The 19,923-nt window shown below is 38.6% G+C and overlaps 1 protein-coding gene across 7 annotated transcripts in view; it reads left to right on the forward strand.

The window, feature by feature from the left end:
- Positions 1 to 19,923, forward strand: part of PLCB4 (phospholipase C beta 4) — a 214,762-nt gene that overhangs the window by 172,966 nt on the left and 21,873 nt on the right. For all 7 annotated transcript variants that reach the window (XM_064146107.1, XM_064146111.1, XM_064146110.1 and 4 more), the window contains 7 exons: positions 749 to 913; positions 3,787 to 3,991; positions 8,171 to 8,259; positions 8,680 to 8,824; positions 11,503 to 11,552; positions 11,665 to 11,730; positions 17,737 to 17,852. In XM_064146107.1, coding sequence (XP_064002177.1) covers positions 749 to 913; positions 3,787 to 3,991; positions 8,171 to 8,259; positions 8,680 to 8,824; positions 11,503 to 11,552; positions 11,665 to 11,730; positions 17,737 to 17,852 — 836 coding nt within the window. The remainder of the gene's footprint in view (positions 1 to 748; positions 914 to 3,786; positions 3,992 to 8,170; positions 8,260 to 8,679; positions 8,825 to 11,502; positions 11,553 to 11,664; positions 11,731 to 17,736; positions 17,853 to 19,923) is intronic.

Consider the following 19,923-nt stretch of genomic DNA (forward strand, 5'->3'; position numbering starts at 1 on the left):
CCCTGGAAGAGTGTTGAAAAGGACTCAAAATGAGTTGAGGTCTGTGAAATTGTTTCAGGTTTTAAATTCCCTTCCTCATCATGGTAATGAAAACATTACCTGTATTTTTAAGTAATAGATCTTTATGAAATAGATTTTTTTCCCTTGACTAATCACCTACACATCTGCATATACATAACAATATAGAGGAGTCGTGTGGGGTTTTCATTTGTTTGCTTTTTAAGCAGCCTACATTTTGCAGGCACATAATGCAGAATTAGACTTTCATTCTATTATTATTAAAAACTTTACCCAAGTGAAAGCAGAGCAGTAGCTTCCTTTCACCTCTTCATAGTCCAGACCATGTAGCAGATAACAGTGCTTCTGAACAGGAAGTTTCAAGCTGTGGAATAGCAGTGTTCAGCCTGGTTGTTTTATGCGGTGTTTTTCGTTAATACTGTGAACTCATCTGTGAGGCATTGGTTAACTGAGCCAATTGGCTTAACTGTTAATACCATAGCACAATGAGCACAATTGTTTCAAGGATATATTTAAGGTGTTACCACAAAAGCTTTTTCTAAAGAAGTATAATTTTAGCACTAAATACACTTTTTCATCTGATTAAATAATCTGTTCTGTATCAAGTATTTTTCAGACTGTCATCAATAAAAAAAGGTAACTATTTCCAGTAGCCATAAAATGCTGTGTACTTCATGGTGCTTCTGTTCCTTGTACTGCTTTTTCTTACTGCTCTGTCATTATGTTGCAGGTAATATCTGGTCAGTTCTTATCAGACAAGAAAATCGGTACGTATGTAGAAGTGGATATGTATGGCTTACCCACAGACACGATACGGAAAGAGTTTCGGACACGCATGGTGATGAACAATGGTCTGAACCCTGTTTACAATGAAGAATCGTTTGTATTTAGAAAGGTAGGATATTTGGAATGCAGAGTTTGTGCTTGCTAGCCCTTTTGCACATGAGCATACTTGCTCAGTTGAGCCACTCCTTCCTTCTTCAGTCTGGCTGCCCACGTGAACAAGTACTGCTGTCCTGAAAAAGGGTTCGTAGGGCTCCTTTTTACTGCAGTAAACAATCCAAAGCTGATTTAAGCTGTCAAGAGGTTGTTTGTTTTTTATTAGTTGGTTTGGGATTTTTTTGGTTTTGTTTTTTTCTTTAATTTTGCTTTATTTTTCTAATGGATAACCTCTGTAGCTATCACATGATTTTATTTTTTTTTGTTTGTTTGTTTGTTTCTGTTTGGCTTTTCCCTCCCCTTTGCTTCCTCCTCCCACTTGGAGGTAGCCACCTCCTCCATGGCCATGCCTGTGCTCAAGGTATGCAGTCTGCTCAGAATGAGCCCCCGCTGATGGACACCATCATTCCTTGGAGATTTCTTCTTTCCTGCCCTGGCAGTGGCTGCTATCTTGCACTGTTCCTTCAGCCCAGAGGGCAGGTGAGATGCTGCATCCAAAGCTAAGGTCAATGTTATTACATGGAAAAGTTGGAAGGGTGCTGTGTTCCTTACATGCGTTGCCAGCTCCCTCCTTCAGTAGTCCATGTGCATCATGTACCTTTTTCTTTCTTTTTTTAATTTTTTTTAATAACTGAAGAAAAGCAACCCTTTTTTTCTTGGGATGGGGGATTTAAAGAGGGAGATCAGTCATCCATGTTCATTTTTTCTCTCTCAGTCTTTATATATATGATACACGTCTATATATATTTTTTTTCCTGTCGGCTGGAGTTTCATCCAGTCTGCATGTGTTAGCAGTGCTGTCTTCGAGTAACATCTGTTTTGCTTACACCTGTTTTGTTGTCATGCCAAATTGTTGGTCTTTTACTCTAAAGGGACAGACTTTGCTGAGAGGTGATAACACTTCACACTTTGAGTATATTACACACATAATCTCCCTTCTTAACAGTTTAGTCCATTTGTAATAGAAATGTTGTTAATGCTAGAGATTTTTCTGGACTCAAAATATATTCTGTAATGAATGCGAGTTCAAGTGTTTTTCTCTTGAAGTGGAGGCAAAGGGAAGATGCTTAGGTACAATGACAGGCAGCCATGCTGCCAATGGTTTGCTGGCCATATGGCCAGCATCTGCTGCTTTCTGATTTCTTACATCAAAAGGCCCATAAACTGCAGGGTGCATGCAGCTTCTGTCTCCAAGGGGGCTACCCATGTATCATGGCATGGGTACAGTGGCTGATGGCAGCATTCCTTGGACTTTCAGCTCCACTCTGCAATGAACAATAACCTGCAACACATGGTCACACAATTTCTTGTATAATCCATGCTGTAAGTCAGCCAAGAGATCATTTTACTTCATCTCAGGCTCTTAGTATATCAGGCTTAGGATTGTAATCAAGTTTTACATCAGAGATGAAGTGCCATAAACATAGCAGGAATGATTTCTCTCTTTGGAGGACATGAAGACATAGCAGGTGCACAGTGCTAAAATGCCATGAAGGTGGAAGTGCCTCCCACTATGCCATAGAAAAAAATTCATGGAGAGGTAACAATAAACTTACTAGTCCTTACTCCTGCTTCCTAAAAAATACATGTCTGAGTTCATCAAGTAAAAAGAGATGCGCTCATCTGGGGCCTGTAGAGGAGAGTTTTACCTACCCTGTTTGGGTTACAGTGTTCTCCTCAAACTGATGTTTAATCCTGTACAGTTACTCTCAGGTAACATGTTTGATTGTTCTTCTGTTATGTTTTCTTGGGTTTATTTTAAGTAAATTCAAGCTTCAGTCATTCTAATCCAAGTTCTGTGTTGTCACTCTGTTGTGTAAGGAAGATAGGCTGAGTTGCTGGTGGCAGTCTCTGATCGGAATGCTAAATTCTAGTCAAATGCAGCAGAGTATCCATGAATAGGTGGCTTCAGAGTCCAAAAGCATACTTTATTCTGTGTTCTCCAAGACTGAATACAAACATGACAGGGGGAAAGTCTAAGGGAGATAGTAGACTTAGTTTAGTTAAACTTTCCCTTTTGTCCCATAAACATTGATGAATAAAGACAGATAGGGAAGGAGTGGGAAGATGTTTTGCAGCATGTAGTTGAGGCAGGCTGGCAGAGAAGCTGCACTTCCCAGTTAGCCTGTCTTCTTCTTACTGCTGCATGTACCCAAGCAGCATCATTGTTCTAGAGAAGGCAGAATTTGGGGGATTTTCGGTGACTGTTTTTTGTAGGTGAAGACTGACAGATGCAGGTAGCTGGCAGTGTCCCTACTCACCATGCATGCCATATACCTTAAATGTTGTGAGTACAGCACACCTGCTTCTGCTTGCACCATACCATTTCAGCAGGTCTATACCCTGTCCTTCCCTCCCCGGTCAGCTTCTCACCTTTGCTGGACCTATAGTTAAGCATAAAATCCCATCAGCTTGTGCGTGCACTCTTTCTGTTCTTCACTGCCCTCTTGGATGCATCCATGATCTTTCTGTCATAATTCCTCCTGATTCAGCATTATATACCCTTCTTTGGCCACTGTATCTGTCATTTCCTAGGTAGTATTTATTTGCCAATGTCACCACTCTTCAGTAATGAAAAATAAATAGGCAAAATGTTTAGTGTAACTGTAAGCTACAGAATTTGCATGTTCTGAAGTAGGGTAGATTTCAGGATGAAAAAAGTTTTTCTAGGAAAGACTAGTGTTAAAAGTTCTCAGTTTGCAGGGAATGCTGCTATCTTGCAGTGATGATAATCTGTCTGCCATACAAAGTGAATGGCTCAAACATGAGAGGTGGGCAGGATGCTGCCATGCTAGTGTCATTGAATGTCTTCATTTTATGGCTTTCCAGGTTATTCTCCCTGATCTTGCTGTCCTGAGAATAGCAGTGTATGATGACAATAATAAATTGATTGGACAGAGGATCCTGCCTTTGGATGGTCTGCAAGCAGGTTACAGACACATTTCCCTTCGTAATGAAGGCAACAAACCACTCTCTCTTCCAACAGTTTTCTGCAACATTGTGCTTAAAACATACGTGCCTGACGGTTTTGGAGGTGAGACAACTTGCTCCCAGTGTGCTGTTGATTTGTTGGAGTGTGTATGTGGAAGTATTGCAGCAGTGTGGTGTCAGTATTCCAGGCAGAGGCAGACACGCAGTGCTGAGGGATTTAAAAGATTCAGTATTTTAACTCCTTGGAAACTCTCCATATTCAGTTAAAAATCAGGTTTTGCATCTGATGACATGTGTTTGTTAAATGACAAAATAATGTGGGAAGCAAGTTAATACTAGTTATCCCAACTTGATTTTCTCTGTTGACATTTTAGGAAGACTTTTCTATTTGTTTTTTTAATTATATTTTTTTCTGGCAAATAATTGTAAAGTTAACACGCACTGTAGGCTGTAGATATAAACAATTAGTGCAGAATCTAGATGTGTTTTTTCCAAACAAAATCACTTCTGAATTCTTGAGAATGTTGGCATGTTGTTAAAAATGGACAATGAAGTAATTTAGCATCCAAAATCTTCCTGCATTTTTCTCTCCTGGTTTTACTCAGTTTTAGTGTGGTTTAACAATTTTTGGGTTTTCAGGGAAGTAACATTCAGTATGAGCCAGTTATATGATTAGTTTGACAGGGATGTGGTAATATATACTGACTGGTGGCAAATTGCCACATACTGTAAGAAGAAACAACTGAGAATAATGATTACACCACTTAAATTGGTGTAATGGGTAAGTTCACCCTGAAAGGAGCTCCATTGGGAATTGTTTTCTTCACTGCAGGTGAAATTTGCTTGTACATTAGACAATATGTAAACCATATAAAACTATAGAAATTGTGCTAGATATTAGTGCTCTGACTCTGCACCAAAATGAAGTTCACTTCATAGTTGACTGGTGAAACATTGTTGGTAAAAATGAAGTTCTGCTCTTTACAAAATTAATTTCAAACCTGCTGTCTAAACAAAAAAAATCTGCCTCTGCTCTGAGTGCCATTTCCAAAGACAAACTGGAGAATGGTAAGGCTTACCCAACATATTAGATAGTGCCACTTCATGTCTCTGCTGATGTCTATCCAGGCTTTAAAAAACATGAACAGGCATAGATTTCAGTAATGATATGCAGCATGTTTCATCTACAGTATTGAACTTCAGAGGTTTTGTCTCAAGACCAAATGTAAGCTTCTGCTTAAGCTTGAGGTTCTCAAGGTAATAATTGAACCATAAATCTAAGTGGCACATTCAAATGTGTGCTTTAATTCTTTACTGAACTTAAGATTTCAGCAGCAAATCACTCAGTTAAAATATTTTCTAAACTAGGGACTGGACATGCTTCTCATTTGGGATTGACAGTTTCCTGAATAATACCTCACTTTTTCTAAGAGTAATGTTTAACATGGCTCAAGCTGCTGAGTCTGCTAGTACCTTAGGGGGGGAATATTATTTTTTAAACTGAATTATACAAATTCAGTAGTGAAATATTTGCTTTTCAAAGAGAATTTGGACACAGGGTTAATATTTGCAAATTATGTGTAGTTCAGTACTGGTTGTCAGCACTTCTAGAGATGGTTTATCTGGTAGAAGTAGGATGTAGGAAAACCTTACCTAACCCTAACCCTTAAGTATCAGTATCATTACAGTAGAAGGCTACTAGAATGAGAGAACTGGTTGGCATAGCTTCCTATCAATGTTGGGAAAAGCAAACTTCATGTTAGCATGAACTAAATGAGTTCTGTTCCTAGTTCTTCTCTCTCTTCCCAGATGGTTTTGGTTTTTCCCATTAATAGGTAACAGCAGCATGCTGGACAATTGAGGATCAACTTTTGACACTGTTGGCATGTGTTTTGTAATTGCTTATCATCTGAAGTGATCCTCTCATTGTTTCATGAGCTATCACTAGGATCTTCATGGTTGTTTTAGCAGACCTGTAGGAAGGTATAGCTCAATTCAATAGCTGCCTACTTCTCTTTTATTTCTCTTATATAACCTGCATGAGTAAGGATTGAAAAGTTACTCCAGATAATAGCTAGAATGGCTAATGCCATTGTAAGCTTTAAAAGATGCATGCTTTTATTTTTCATATAACTTAGTAATTCCCTGTGTTTTATTTGCATCAGCTACTCTGTTCCAAATAAAACACAATGCTGGCACAAATTAATGCATACAGAGTAGCATTCTCCAAAGACAAGCTTCTATAAGAGGTCTGTGTGTAAGTAAGCATGGCTACTTAGGTTAGTGGTTAAATGTCTCTGTAATGTACTCTTCCAGTGATTTTCCTAGTTTTACATTCTACAAAGTGCTGTTCCCCACCTCCACCTTACCTCACTGGGGAGAAAGGACAATGTTAGCCGAGGACAAATGACAATGTAAGAAGCACTGATGAGTCACATCACTCATGTGGAAGTGCTGAGCCTTTGGTGATGTGTTTGTATGGTTAGTAATACAATTTATGAAGGTCTCACTCTCCCAAACATGTTAGTCATTTTTCCCTTGAAGCTCGTGATAATCAGGTTCCATTTTAAATGACGCATCATGCTAGCAGGGTAGTCCTGGATTTTCATTGAAGAATGCATTCCAAGGACAAAAAGACATGCTGACTAAGTTAGGGAAGAAGAAAACAGTTGCTGCTGAGCTACAAGACCTTTGTTATGGCTGAAAATAAATTCTACGTGTTTTTATGCATATGAAGTAAGTTTCAGAAGATGTCACTGAGTCACTACAGTTAATTTGAGAGAACCTATTTGTGTAGATAAACAGAGCTCCAAAGAGTAATGCTATGTGTTTAATACGACCTTTAGTGGATTGGGAGCTCTCTCTAATGTCCTTTTCACTTTAGAAAACCATCAGGTGACTTCAGAGGAACATTTTGGAAAACAGTTTATTTTGGAAGCGAGATGATAATTTACACAAGAAGGGTACCAAGTTTCTTGTGAAAGCTTTTGGTGGGTTGGATATTTTTTAAACCTGGTCAGTGGACCAGCTTCTTTGTCTTGTACCATTGCAAGCTCACTTGGAATTTGGCTGAAGAGATGACAAGAAATGTGGGCAAAATTAAAATGATGGTGAAAACCATATCATAAATGTCATTTCAGAAACAATGGCCTGTTATGCAAGTGAGATAATCTAGAATGTCAGGGTGCAAATTTTTTGTCTTTTACTCATAAACAGCTAAAAATAGGGCTTTGCAGCATTCCACAAAGAAACAGCTTCCTTTCAAGTGAAGTGCCATCCATGGGCCTCCTCACAGTTTTGACAAAACCCCTGAGTTAATAAATGACAAATTTTGTAGTGAATGCTGAGTCATTTGGGCTGCAGCATTCAAACCTCCTTGCAGAGTAACTGCTCTGGCAAGAAAGGCTGATTACCAGTAACCCTTTGCTCTCTAATAGTGTAAGTTCAGGTTTCAGAGGCGTCATCAAAACGGATCACTGCTATGGTCTCTGTGTTACTGTTGTAAGTGCTGAATTGGTTTCCTTTGCAAAAGCTTTACTTGCTGTGGAGGTACTGATTTGCTGTTTGTGAATAATTTGCCTGTTGAAATTAAGGGTGGAAAGAGATTATTCAATATGTAGGTAAAGATTCATGTGTTTTGTTTTCCTTGCACCTTTATCACTGCGTATGGAAAACATATTCAATAATCTCTATGGTAGCCAGTGCTGAGTAGAGCTATGATACCACTAGTGGTACAAGAATCAAATACTGGTCGCTGTGGTTCATTGAAAAGACATTTTCACAGCATATCGTGTTCCAGACTTGGAGCATCACAAAGGTGAATGAGAACAGATTTCTCCAATTGTTTTAACCATCCGTCTGGAACTGCTATTTACCTAGGAAATGCAGCAGCATTTTCTATGATTCCCTGAAGTCTCAGCTCAGCACTCCCTTGAGTAACCAAGAGACAAAGTTGTTAGTGCTTTGTGATGCAGGAGATCCTATTTCGGTCTCAAATTCTATTATCATCAACTAGGAGTATATTAGGGTAACTTTGGTCTGATGGAGTCAGTGTGTTTGTCCTAAATAAGCTACCTGGGCTAATACTGCTCACTTGGTGCATTATAAACTGATTTGTGTTCCTAGTGTGTTCACCAACACTTGTTCTTGACAAGTTCACTATGAAAAGCTGAATCATTTGTTACAAGACATGGTTTATAACAAGGATAGAACAAAGCTCTTGTAAATAATTTCCAAATGTCTCTGAAGATTTAACAAAAAAGATGTTGTTTTTTTCTTACAGACATCGTAGATGCATTATCAGATCCAAAGAAATTTTTGTCTATCACAGAAAAAAGAGCAGACCAAATGAGAGCTATGGGTATTGAAACTGTAAGTAGAACTTAATGGCAAACACAACCCATTTATATTCACACTGGGTTCTTTTTTTTCAAACTGCCCCCTCTTCAATTGGTGCATGTTACCTTACCATTTCTCATTTTCAGATATAAGCCTCTCTCTCTCCTGATCTGATGCACTGGCTTTTGTTAGTTAACAAGTACTGAAGTACTGTTCTCTAATTGACTAATGTATCCCTTAGAAGCAGAACTTTGAAGAAATGAGAAAGGAGCCATATTTTGTTAGGTAGTCATTTAAAATAGGTTATGAATGTTTTACTGAGTACAGTGTTGATGGACAGTATGTTACAGTTTTCTAAATTACCTTTAAAGTAAGTTCAGAAATTTCCTATGCTCCAACTTTTATGCTGCAGATAAAACAATTAATTTATTATTTTGTGAATGCTTCTTTCAGAGTGATATAGCTGATGTACCAAATGACACTTCAAAGAATGATAGAAAAGGGAAAGCCAATAATGCCAAAGCCAATGTAACACCTCAGAGTAGCTCTGAACTTCGACCAAGTACTACTGCAGGATCTGGAACCGAAACTAAGAAAGGTAGATCAAAGTCACATACCACTCCCTCAGTTCTGCAGTAATTCAGAATGTCATAGACAAGTGCACATTATTTTAGTTTTGCATTTTTACCTTCCTTTTAGGAGGTAACTTCATTAGCCATCAACAGTGGTTTTCATGTAATTGTACATAAATTACTAAAATGGGTGTATAAAACCTGTACAGATACATTTAACCAAGTGACTTCTTTGTGTAGCTGTATACCTACTACCAATAGTAGGTATTGGTACCTGTTGGTATTAGTACTGCAGAACTCTCAGAGTAGTTTACTAAAGATCTCCTAAAGGAATGCCTATAGGAATCACTGTTTTCTGGTATACTCCACAGAAACTTCTCTTTTTTTCTTTTTCTTTCCTTTTTTAAATTTTCTATTTTCCCTTCACAAATCCCTTGGCAGAGTCACAGATTTAAGTAATTAAAGATACTTAGAATTCATTGGATTCTGTAGAGATTTACCAATGATTATAAATGTTTTCAGTGTGCACTTCTGCTCTGAGTAGTGATTATGGAAATGGCTTATTTATTGTAAAATGAATCCATATTAAATGTGCTCATATATAAGCACATTTTTTCCTCACTATTCAAGCACAATTTTTCCTCACTGTTCAATGTTTACTCTATAAAATCACCTTATAGAAGCAAATGGGATTACTTTTTGCTCATATGTTGTCACAAGTAATGAAGTGAGAAAAACGACTTTTTACAGCTGAATGAAACATAATAAATATTTCTGGTACGTTACCACAAGAATTGGAATCTTGTTCACTCCTTTCATCCACCTTGGCCTAAAGGAGTAGGAGTGAACAGGAGCATTGACTGCTATTGTTCTTAAACGCAGGCAAGCAGGGCTGAATGCACACGTGTAAAGGGATCTCTTGAGAACAAGATCTCATTTCTCTGGAGTCACTTTTGGCAATAAAACAGGATGCCTCTGGCACCTGAATACTTTCAGAGTTCTTCCCAGGTGTAAAATCCAGATAATAATTACACAGTGCTGTGTTTTCGTATTTCATGTATCATCACCAAGATAAATATTAGTGTTATCGAGCATTAATTAAGTATGATATTTGCTGGGGTTGGCAATTAATTCCAGGTTGCCATGGAGTCAGACCTGGTGAACAAAGTAAGGAAGTCTGCATTTTAAAATAAAATCCTGAGGAAATTTGTTTAGAACTCAGCCTGCCTGACGCAGACGTGGTCTTAAACTGAGATTTAGATACTCATCCATTCTTGTCTGCAACGGTTTTTATCCATGTTCTCACACATTAAAACAGAGCTATTCATTTTTATATCCCACATAACGATCCCTATTTTGTATTACTTACCTCTATGATCTTCTAAGACAACTTGCCTCACCATTAGAAATTAAGTGTCCAGCAAGACAGGGTGTTGAAAAGGCTTTCAAATGCATGAGAATCTTGGGTTTCTTTGTTCTCTGACTCTAAGGAATAGTTAAGAGATTTGTGGTTTTGAAAACATAAGTCTCTCTGGATCTAAATCTGCTACAGTCTCACTTGCTAAACTGATTTTAATTCGTATAATTGAGCAGAATCTTATGCTTCTAAGATAATACAAAACTTGTATTCCTGAAGGAGATTGCCTATCTTGCCCCACCTTTTTTTTTTAATTTAATTTTCTCCAGTTGAATTTACCTTAGAAGGCAGAAAGACCTTTTCAAGACAGGAGGAATCTTATAGTCCACAGAAACTATTGAAAGCTGTTAACTAAATGTGTTTCTAGTCTATTTATCTACAGGCAAATATTTTTGTGTAAAACCCTGAGGAGAAAAGCTTGTGCATTACAACTCTCATGGCATTATATTGACATTATTAATGATTACAGGTAGGGTGTGCTTAGTAGTTTAAAGAAGTTGTAATACATCAAAAAATACTTATTGAAGCAAAAATATTAAATGAGATGGGCTTTTGCTTGCATTCCACTTACAGTGATCAAAATCTGTTTTCATCTATCCAGATAATACTGATAGTCTTGTATTGAATTTTCATTAGGATTTTCACTTCACATGCTTTTGTGTTTCTCTTCTATTTTTAATTCACCTTTAGTTTTGGAATGTACTGTTGCTCCTTTCCTTGTAGCCTGTACTATGAAAAGTGCAAATTTTACCTCATTAGCATGCAAGCTGTTTGTAAATTTTGACTCCTATGATGTTTCTTTTAAACTGAGAAGTATACCTAACCTGGGTTAACCCCTTGTGTAGTCATATAGAACCTTACCTGAGAAGCCTCTCCTTTGTAATGAGTGATGCCAGAGCAGCCTCCAGCTGTGGACCAAAAGCCTAAAGTTTGCACGGCTCATTTTCAACATACAGAAATGGTTTGCTGTGCTTTCAGAAAAGGTTCTTTTTCAATTCTTAAATTGCTGTGTTTTGACACTTAAGAACTGTAAGAGATTAAAATACACTCATTGATGTGTTTCTTTTTTCATGAGGCAGTTGATTGAGCAGTGTGTTTGAAAAGAAAATTAACTGTATCTTAGTTATCTCTTGGTGAATAATTTTCTCATTAATCTGTATTTTTATATGGTGAAAACCATTATTGACTAACTTAAATGTAAGTTTCTGTGGTAAAGCTCAATTTTAAAAGAATGATGTATGCTAGTACTTATGAAGTTTTATATAAACCATATCAATACCTTCCTAGGTATAGATCTTATTCCTCAAGTGAAGATAGAAGATTTGAAGCAAATGAAGGTATGTATGGACACAAGCTTTTCAAGATGTGTTCCTAATTATATAACTAGGATTTTATCTAGTTAAAGTCAATATGACAACAGAAAAATTGATCCAACTTCTCTTTTTGTAGGCTTATATAAAACATTTAAAGAAACAGCAGAAAGAGTTGAATGCCTTAAAGAAGAAACATGCAAAGGTATGATCATTAAGAGCTTTCTGAGGCACACATGCTACTAATTAAATTGTGGTGGAAAAGGAACAGTAGTTGGACCACCGAGAAAGGCTTATGTGTCTTAAATATACTGAAGTATGCTCCAGTGAGCATTTTTTTTTCCTTTAGCAATTCTTTGTGTGTCTTACTGAGTTCCAGTAAATGTACATTTGACCCATATAAGCATCCAAAGCTCATCTTTTTCAGGTAATGATTTTGTCTGGCTGCCTCCTGCCTGACCTATTGACAGGCAGCTTGCAAAAAAAAAAGGTGCAATGTTAGAATGTGCTGCATTGAGGGCAGGCACGAGAGAAGCTGCCAAACCACCAGAGAAAACTGGAATGTGTAACTGAAAAATCATATGTCTTATTCCTCCTCACACATCTGTTAATCCGTTAATCTACTTTATTGTCAGCTTTTTGCTTGATGCTCCAAATACATACAACACTGTCACCAATATCATAACCAGTTTTCTTCTGCCCTTTACCATTAGTACACCATTATTCTTGTTACAGAAAGAGGCATAATAAGTGAAGAAATTATTGTAACTTTGGAATTTTGGTAACGCATACAACCCATTCTGGGCTTTCACAGCAGTTAGTCCTTTGCAGTTTGTGCAGATTTCATTGCAGATTTGACATAATGTAGTTGTCTGGACATTTTTGTTTGGTTGGTTTGTTTATTTTCATCTTTGTGGCTTTTTTTCCTGGCTGTTTGGATGTAGGACTGTGTGGAATGAAGTATGAAAAAATTGCTTTCAATAATTGGCACTTTGGAGATCTAACTATTAAAAGTAGTGTAAGAAAATTCAATAGTAACATTTCAGCCTCCTTAATGATTTCGTGCAGAAGGAAAATCAGCTTTGTGTGCAAAGCCCATGCTCAGCAAAGTGTCTGTCATATGCACTTCCAGACACGGACAGTTTCTTAGACCTTCACAAAGTTGAGTTTTTGGAGGGCTTCTTATTTTTAAACACTACTTCATCATTCACTGGATAGCATTCAGCAGTTTGCTGTAGCAGCCTTTGGCAAATGAAAATGGTTATGTAGAAAACAGACATGCTCAATGATCTATGTCTCTGATATATGTGACCTACAGTAGTGTAAGGATATCTCAGTCAAGACTCCATTTGCTAATGTTAAAAAATTGGATCCATCTGTTCAGGCTTGCACTTGCTTCCTCTCATGTGAGCAAAAAGTTGCCAGTGATGATCTGAAAATGCTGTACACTCACATGGGCTTTCAACATTAGCTCAAGCACAGCTATTTAAGATCTGAGCCAGCCTGTGTCCTACTGGTTTTAAGTACGGAGTGCAAGTCCTAACAAGGAAGTGCCTCTTTAGAGCCTGCTTTGGTAAGGGCACCTTCTTGAATTTGGAAAGCCTGAGCAGAAAAATGTGGTAGTTAGCTCACAGATGATCTTAGCGAAGTGCATGGTATATTAATCACTGTGTTTAATGAATTTTAGCAGCTGGGATGGAGCAGGAGAGCTATGCAGTTAGTTATCTGTGATAGGCTTGAGGGAGGCCTCTGTATTAGGCAGACAGTTCCAGAAACAGATTTGCTCTTATTTAACTATTGACACTGCAGAGATCTGGAAAGATAAGTAAGCAGAAGTGAATTGTTCAAGTTCTTTTATGAAAGAAAGCTTTGATACTTTTCCATCTAAAATTGTCCTGGGAAAATGCATTATGGGAAACTTATGTATGCAAGTGTGGAAGAGAGAGTGGGTTGAGAGGAAAGAGTTCTGATCTAAGCGGTGTAGAAGCTAATCTAGTAGTGCTGAGCACAGCTAGATAAGGAAGACAACAGCCTAGGGAAAAAAAGGAACAATGCAAAACAACAATACAAAAGACCCTGGCACTCTCAGATTAATGAAATTCTGCAAAATGGATTGTTGATTTTGAAATGACAGTTCATTTTTCTTTTTTTCCTTGGGGTTTTGTATTCTCTAATGAGAATCCTCCAGACTTCAGTTTACACTTTTCCACAGGAGTATTTGCATTACTTTAAGGAGAATCCAGTCAGATGTAACAGTTTGTATCATAGGAACTTAGCTCCTCTTCAGCAGACTGAGTTGTGATTTCTGCTTCAGGCTCCCCTTGATGAAACTATATGTGATTCTTTACTTTTTTCCCATGGATACTCTTGCTGAGATTTGAGTCTTTTTATGTCAGTCAAGTGGCCTCTCTTGCTAAACTGTGGCTTCAGTTTGTGATACAATTATTAAATGTAGTTTGTGAACACAGCCATGCAAAAGCTGTGTGAATTCAAATTGCAGATTCAGAAGGTTTGAGGGAATCATCAGAGACCTACCTGAGAAGTCTTGTCATAGAGTACAGTAGGGTTTGGAAGGGACCTCTGGAAGTCATCTAGTCCAACCTCCCTAGTAAAGCAGGCACACCTAGATCAGGTAGCACAGGGACACATGCAGGTTGTTTTGAAGTCTCTAGAGAAGGAGACTCCACAGTCTCTTTGGACAGCCTGTCCACTGCTCCATCACCCTCAAAGTAAAGAATTTTTTTGCATGTGCTTAGGTGGAACTTCCTGTGTTCTAGTTTGTGCCCATTGTTCCTTGTCCTATCACTGGGCACCACTGAAAATAGAATGGCCCCATCCTCTTGACACCCACCCTTTCAATATTGATAAACATTGCTCAGATTCCCTCTGTCTTCTCCAGATTAAACAACCCCAGGTCTCTCAGTCTCACTCTTGAGAGTGGTGCTCCAGTCTTCTAATCATATTTGTGTCTCTTTGTTGGACACTCTCCAGTAGTTCCCTCTCTGGGGAGCATAGAACTGAACACAATACCCAAGGGTACAGGGCAGAGTAGAGGGGGAGAAGAACATCATTTGACCTGCTGGCCACACCCTTCTTAAGGCATCCCAAAAAAAGCATTGGCCTTTTTGGTCACAAGGGCACACTGCTGGCTCATGGTGAACTTCTTGTCCACAGGGACCCCCAGGGCCTTCTTCACAGAGCTTTTATCTGCAAGCATTTTCTGAATCAGTCTAGAAAGCCTTACCACCTGAAACTTTGTTTGCATCTGAATACAAAATGTTCTGAGTGTGTTTTAAGATGCTACAAAATTACACACATTTCTTAGAAATCATGGGACTCAGCATTGCTCTGATCAATTTTCCTTTGAGTGTTGACTTAAAATCCAACTTGCATCAGCTCATTTTATATAGTGTTCCAGGCATTGAAGGTCATGTTACTCAAGTGACCTCTAGTAGGGAGTTAAGTCATGGTGCTCCTTGTGCCTTTCATGTGAAGGTTGTTCATAGCTCATTTTCCTCTTTCAGCTCTGTTTATATTGTGCACAAACAAATGCATCTTCCATGAACAGGCTGCTCAGAGGAGTGGTTGAATCACCATCCCTATTTAAAAGCTGATGGGAAGTAGAGAATAACATCTTTGTTTGGTTTTGCTTCTGTGTGCAACCTTTGCATCTTATTAAATTTCTTCTGTCTTGACTCTGGTGCTTTCATTATATTTTCCTTCTCCTGTGTCTGTCCAAGAAAGCAAGTGATAGAGCAGCTTTGCTGGGCGTCTGGTCCCTAGCCAGGCCAAACTACCACAGTTGGTAGTTTGAAGGGTGCTCTCAGTCACATCACCTGTGCTGGGCTGCTGTCAAGCTTGTGATGTTCTTTTCATTGCTCGTATTTTTTCTTGCCTGGTTAGTCAGCATAAATACTCCCTGGTGAAGATGGCATGTTTTAATGTTGATGGAGGCTATTTGTTTTCTGTTATATTCTCTGCAGAACAGAAAATGCAGTTCCCCACTCTAAATTAAAAAATCTGGAAGCTGTATGCATTCCCTAGGAATGTGCTTGGCAGATGTTGGAACGCTCAGCTTCAGTCCAGGACTAGATATTTTTAAAGCATCACAACATTGTGTTAATGTTTTGGTAAATGTCTTTAAATAGCATTTTAGAGGAAGAAACAGTGGTAAGGCAAACACAGGTGTATAGAAAGTAGTAGTAAAGAGCAGTAGACTAGAGAGGGTAGAAGAAATGTAAAATTAACTATAAAACAAATTCGCGTCCTGGAAGAGGCCATATTAATTAATGTAAGGTTTGGAGCATTGGTGAGAAGTGGTGAGGAAATCCTGCATGCTCTCTACGTCTCTGCAGAGTTGATGAAAAACCCTCTTTCACCTGAGGCATCCCCACAGCCAAAGGAATGTAGTATTAAATATTCTTCTTCACATCTTCCTGATGTCCTGATGAATGTGCAGGGACACTCAAAGCTGTGCTTAGCAGATATCTTTCTGGGCCAGAGGAACTGCCTTCGGGCCAGCACCCCAAAGGCCTTCCTTCAAGGGATGCTGGGCAGAGGGACAGCTGGGGGCCTGGAGAAGGCAGAGCTGCATGTAGGGGGTTTGTCAACCATGGTGTCACAGGGCTGTCACCTAGCAACAGTGACAGCAGCCAGGGCACGGTAGAATGGAGCATCCTCCTGGGTCTGCTTCTAGAGCTGGCCCAAGGGAAGCCAGAAGACATCCTCAGAGGAAGTCCTTGAGGAGCTGGTGGTGGAATTGCTTGGTGGGGGCTAGGAAAGGAAGGCAAGAGTCTGTATTAGTCTGCTGGAGGTTCTCCACTGCAAATCCAGTACCTTCAAAGCTCATCTGAGGGAGGGAAATGCTTCTAAGATGGATATGGCTTATGTTGTGCCAGGGCGGGCTTAGGTTGGATATTAGGAAGAATTTCTTTACTAAAGGAGAGGTCAGACATTGGAACAGTCTGCACAGGTTGGTGGTGGAGTTACCATCCATGGAGGTGTTCAAGAAATGCCTAGATGTGGTGCTTCAAGATGATCTTGAAGATCTTTTCCAACCTTAAGGATTCTATGATTCCATGATTTTGTCACCATTAGACAATATGTGGAGCAATTGGATACTAATAAAGTAACATAAACTAACAAACAACAGTTTTATCTATTGTAATGTAATTCAGTAGTGAGTGCTTTCTGTGGTTAAATATTTGCATCATTGTAAGAAGCTGTTCTCATAAGGGAGAACATGAAGTCAGTAATCAAGTCTACATGTAAGTACTAAGTGAAGTGTGTTGTTTCTGGTACAGTCTTGTAATGGACAGGGGAGCTGGCTGCATGCTAGATCCAAATGTATAACATGCATAATGATGCTAAACATCTTTTCATCAGAGCAATAGTTTTTTTCCTTCCTTTCCATAGATAACCTCCTCTGTCACTCCAGCTATGTAAGTCACATAACTATAGTAGTGACAGTGGGTTAGATTTAATGTGTAATACTCCACAGGTAGCCCTCTATGGTCAGTTCATGCTGCCTTGTTGAGGGGACAGGCAAAACAAGGTAAGGGTCATTTGCAGTCTGCACATGTATTGCAGACCTTACTGTTGCTTGCAAAAGGAGTTGCTCTGCAGCAAATTGGAATTTCTTAATGATAAGATTACTGCTGTCACTAGGAGTTATGGGACAGATCTTCAGGATGTCAGGTGTTAATGATTTTGGTTTTAGTGAATATTTGGACTTAGAGCTACTTGATTTGCAGTAACCAAGGGCCTAGCGCTGTATCCAGTATGAGACATGTAAAGGAAAGGGGAAATTGGGTTTTGTTCTCTGCATTCAGAGGCTGCGAACAGTATGATCCGAGCTTGTAAGTCTTACTTCTTACATTGCACTTACATGGACATTTATTCACAAAGATGGAATTTTTCCCCATCATTCTTTTGTTTTAAGGTATACCATATTTTAATGGCTGATGTGGATTTTAATTCTTCAAACAAAGAAGAAATATTTTAGCATTTATGGTGGAGTTTCTGGAACCTTTAATGCCATATGGCTAAGCCAGATTAAAATCCATTTTCAATGTTATCCTGTTGACAAACATTACCTTCCACTGTCAAAGTTATCTGTATGAAGTTGTTGGTACACTGATATTTTTACAGTGTAAGAAAACTTGACATTAAAAATCCAGCAACCTAATTGTAATGTCCTACTGTTTTGCAGGAACACAGCGCTATGCAGAAGTTGCACTGCACACAAATTGACAAAATAGTGGCACAATATGATAAAGAAAAGGTATCATATGAAAAAATGTTAGAGAAGGCAATCAAGAAGAAAGGGTAAGATACTATTTTAATTTTCTCTGGTTTTAGATTTAAAGTGGATTTTTATGGATTTGTGTTCTGGAATAAAACATTCATCCATCTGAACGACCTTTTTAATGAATTGCACCTTGAACCAGCATCCTACATAAAATTGAGTATGAGCTCAGTGAAGACTCTTCAATGGGTCATAAATGTTGTACTCATTTTGCCCTTCCCTAGTACTGTCAGAGTTTAAAAAGTAAAAGCAAAGGAGCTGCCTCAAACTTTTATTTCTGTGGTCTGATCTTGTCTCACTGTATTCCTGGAATTCCCTGTTCAGTGAGAGCAAACTAATGTTATCAATAGCTCTAATGACAAGAAAGTAGCAATAATTTCATTCTGGGGAAAAAGATGGCTTCTAAATGCTTTTAAATAGTTTTGCCAAGCTGTCAAGCTGAAGTTTCTTTTTAATATAAAGCACTTCAGATCATCCTCTAGAATAAATTAGCATTGCTCCTTTGACTTCAGCAAATTGTTTGCACTAGCTAATGGCCTGGGGCATTATCTGCGTGAATCTCTTAATTGTCCCAGAAAAGTTCGTGGTAGATGCTAGTGACTTCAGGAAAATGTACCTCTTAACAGTCCCACTTGAAATTAAGTATCAGGACCTGCTGTTGGCTTGCTGCTGTTGTGTTATCTAGCAGCAGTGTCTCCCTTCCACCTTTCACCCATCACTGGCATTTCACTGAGACGGTGTTTAGACTGTAATACTGTGGCCCAAAGCAGGTATTACTTTATTCATTTTACATCAAGCTATGCCAATAGTTGGCCTTAATTCTATATTGTTGTCAGTTGGCAACAACAGCTGGCAACCAACTGAATACTGATCATAGTTGCCTTTTTGGCATTGGATTCTTCCACAAACACTTCTCATTCTATAAATTACTTGGCAGTAGGTTTTGAATATGCTTGTATAAACTTGCAGTAGAACAGAAATAGAACTGTCAGAAGTAAACAAGGTAAGGAGAATTATCACACGTTTCAAAAAGCTCATGTTTTTGGTTTGGGTTGGGTTTTTTTTGTTCAAGAAAGGAGAACTATAAGAACCCGAGTATTTATAACCCAAGTAGTTCCTTCCAGAAAGTTACTATTACTGCAAAGTGAGAGGGATCAATTGCATGACTAATTAATGTGGCTTTGGTTCAATTTCCATTGGATATACCGTAACAGAGGGTTATTGATGCAGCTGGATTTGCAATTACAGTCAGGGTATTTGCTACTACAGTGGCAATGAACTGAGCCCTGGACATTGAACTAATTGTTGTAGGGTGAGAGATACTTCCTTGTATTCTGATATTTAAGAGTCTCATATCAGAAGAGTCATAGATTGATAGAATACCAGGTTGGAAGGGACCTCAAGGATCACCTAGTCCAACCTTTCAGGCATAGATTGATAGGATACCAGGTTGGAAGGGACCTCAAGAATCATCTAGTCCAACCTTTCAGTGTAAGAATATAGTTTAAGCACAGCACCCTGTCAAGCTGGGCCTTGAAACTTTCTAATATAAAAGAGCCTTGTTGGCCTAAGAAGATGACAGTGCCTTTACCTGTCTAGGCAAAACAGCAAATGAAGGCAAATCAGAAAATCAAAGGTGATGATGGCTGCTGTCTCTTTGCAGTCAGTAGCGGAAGGCACTGGGCAACAGTGCTTTCCAGAGTAACTCTAAATGGGACAAATATAAGACTACTTGACAATTTGATTCTCTGAGACAGTTTCATTTGCTACTTGCATCATCTTAAGCCTTTAAGATAGTTTTAAGTTACCATAAAATGTTTTCAAAAAGGAAAAAAAGAAAAGGGGTGGGGGGGAGGAAAGAGAGGTGAAAAAACTATTCCAGACATAGACCAAAACACAGCTGAAGAGTGTTCTTTGCCATGACTCCATACTTTCTGTGTACTCCAGAACTCTGAGCCATCTTATGGCTCTTCAGTGCTACAAAAAGAACTACAGGTGTCCAATTAACAGCCAAATCAAATCCAGTGTCAGCACAGGCTTTCTATCCTGAAAGCCCATTCATCATGGTACTTAGTCACACACTTCTCTTCA

The sequence above is a fragment of the Pogoniulus pusillus genome, chromosome 7, assembly GCF_015220805.1.
Source record: "Pogoniulus pusillus isolate bPogPus1 chromosome 7, bPogPus1.pri, whole genome shotgun sequence".
Classification (NCBI taxonomy): Eukaryota; Metazoa; Chordata; class Aves; order Piciformes; family Lybiidae; genus Pogoniulus; species Pogoniulus pusillus.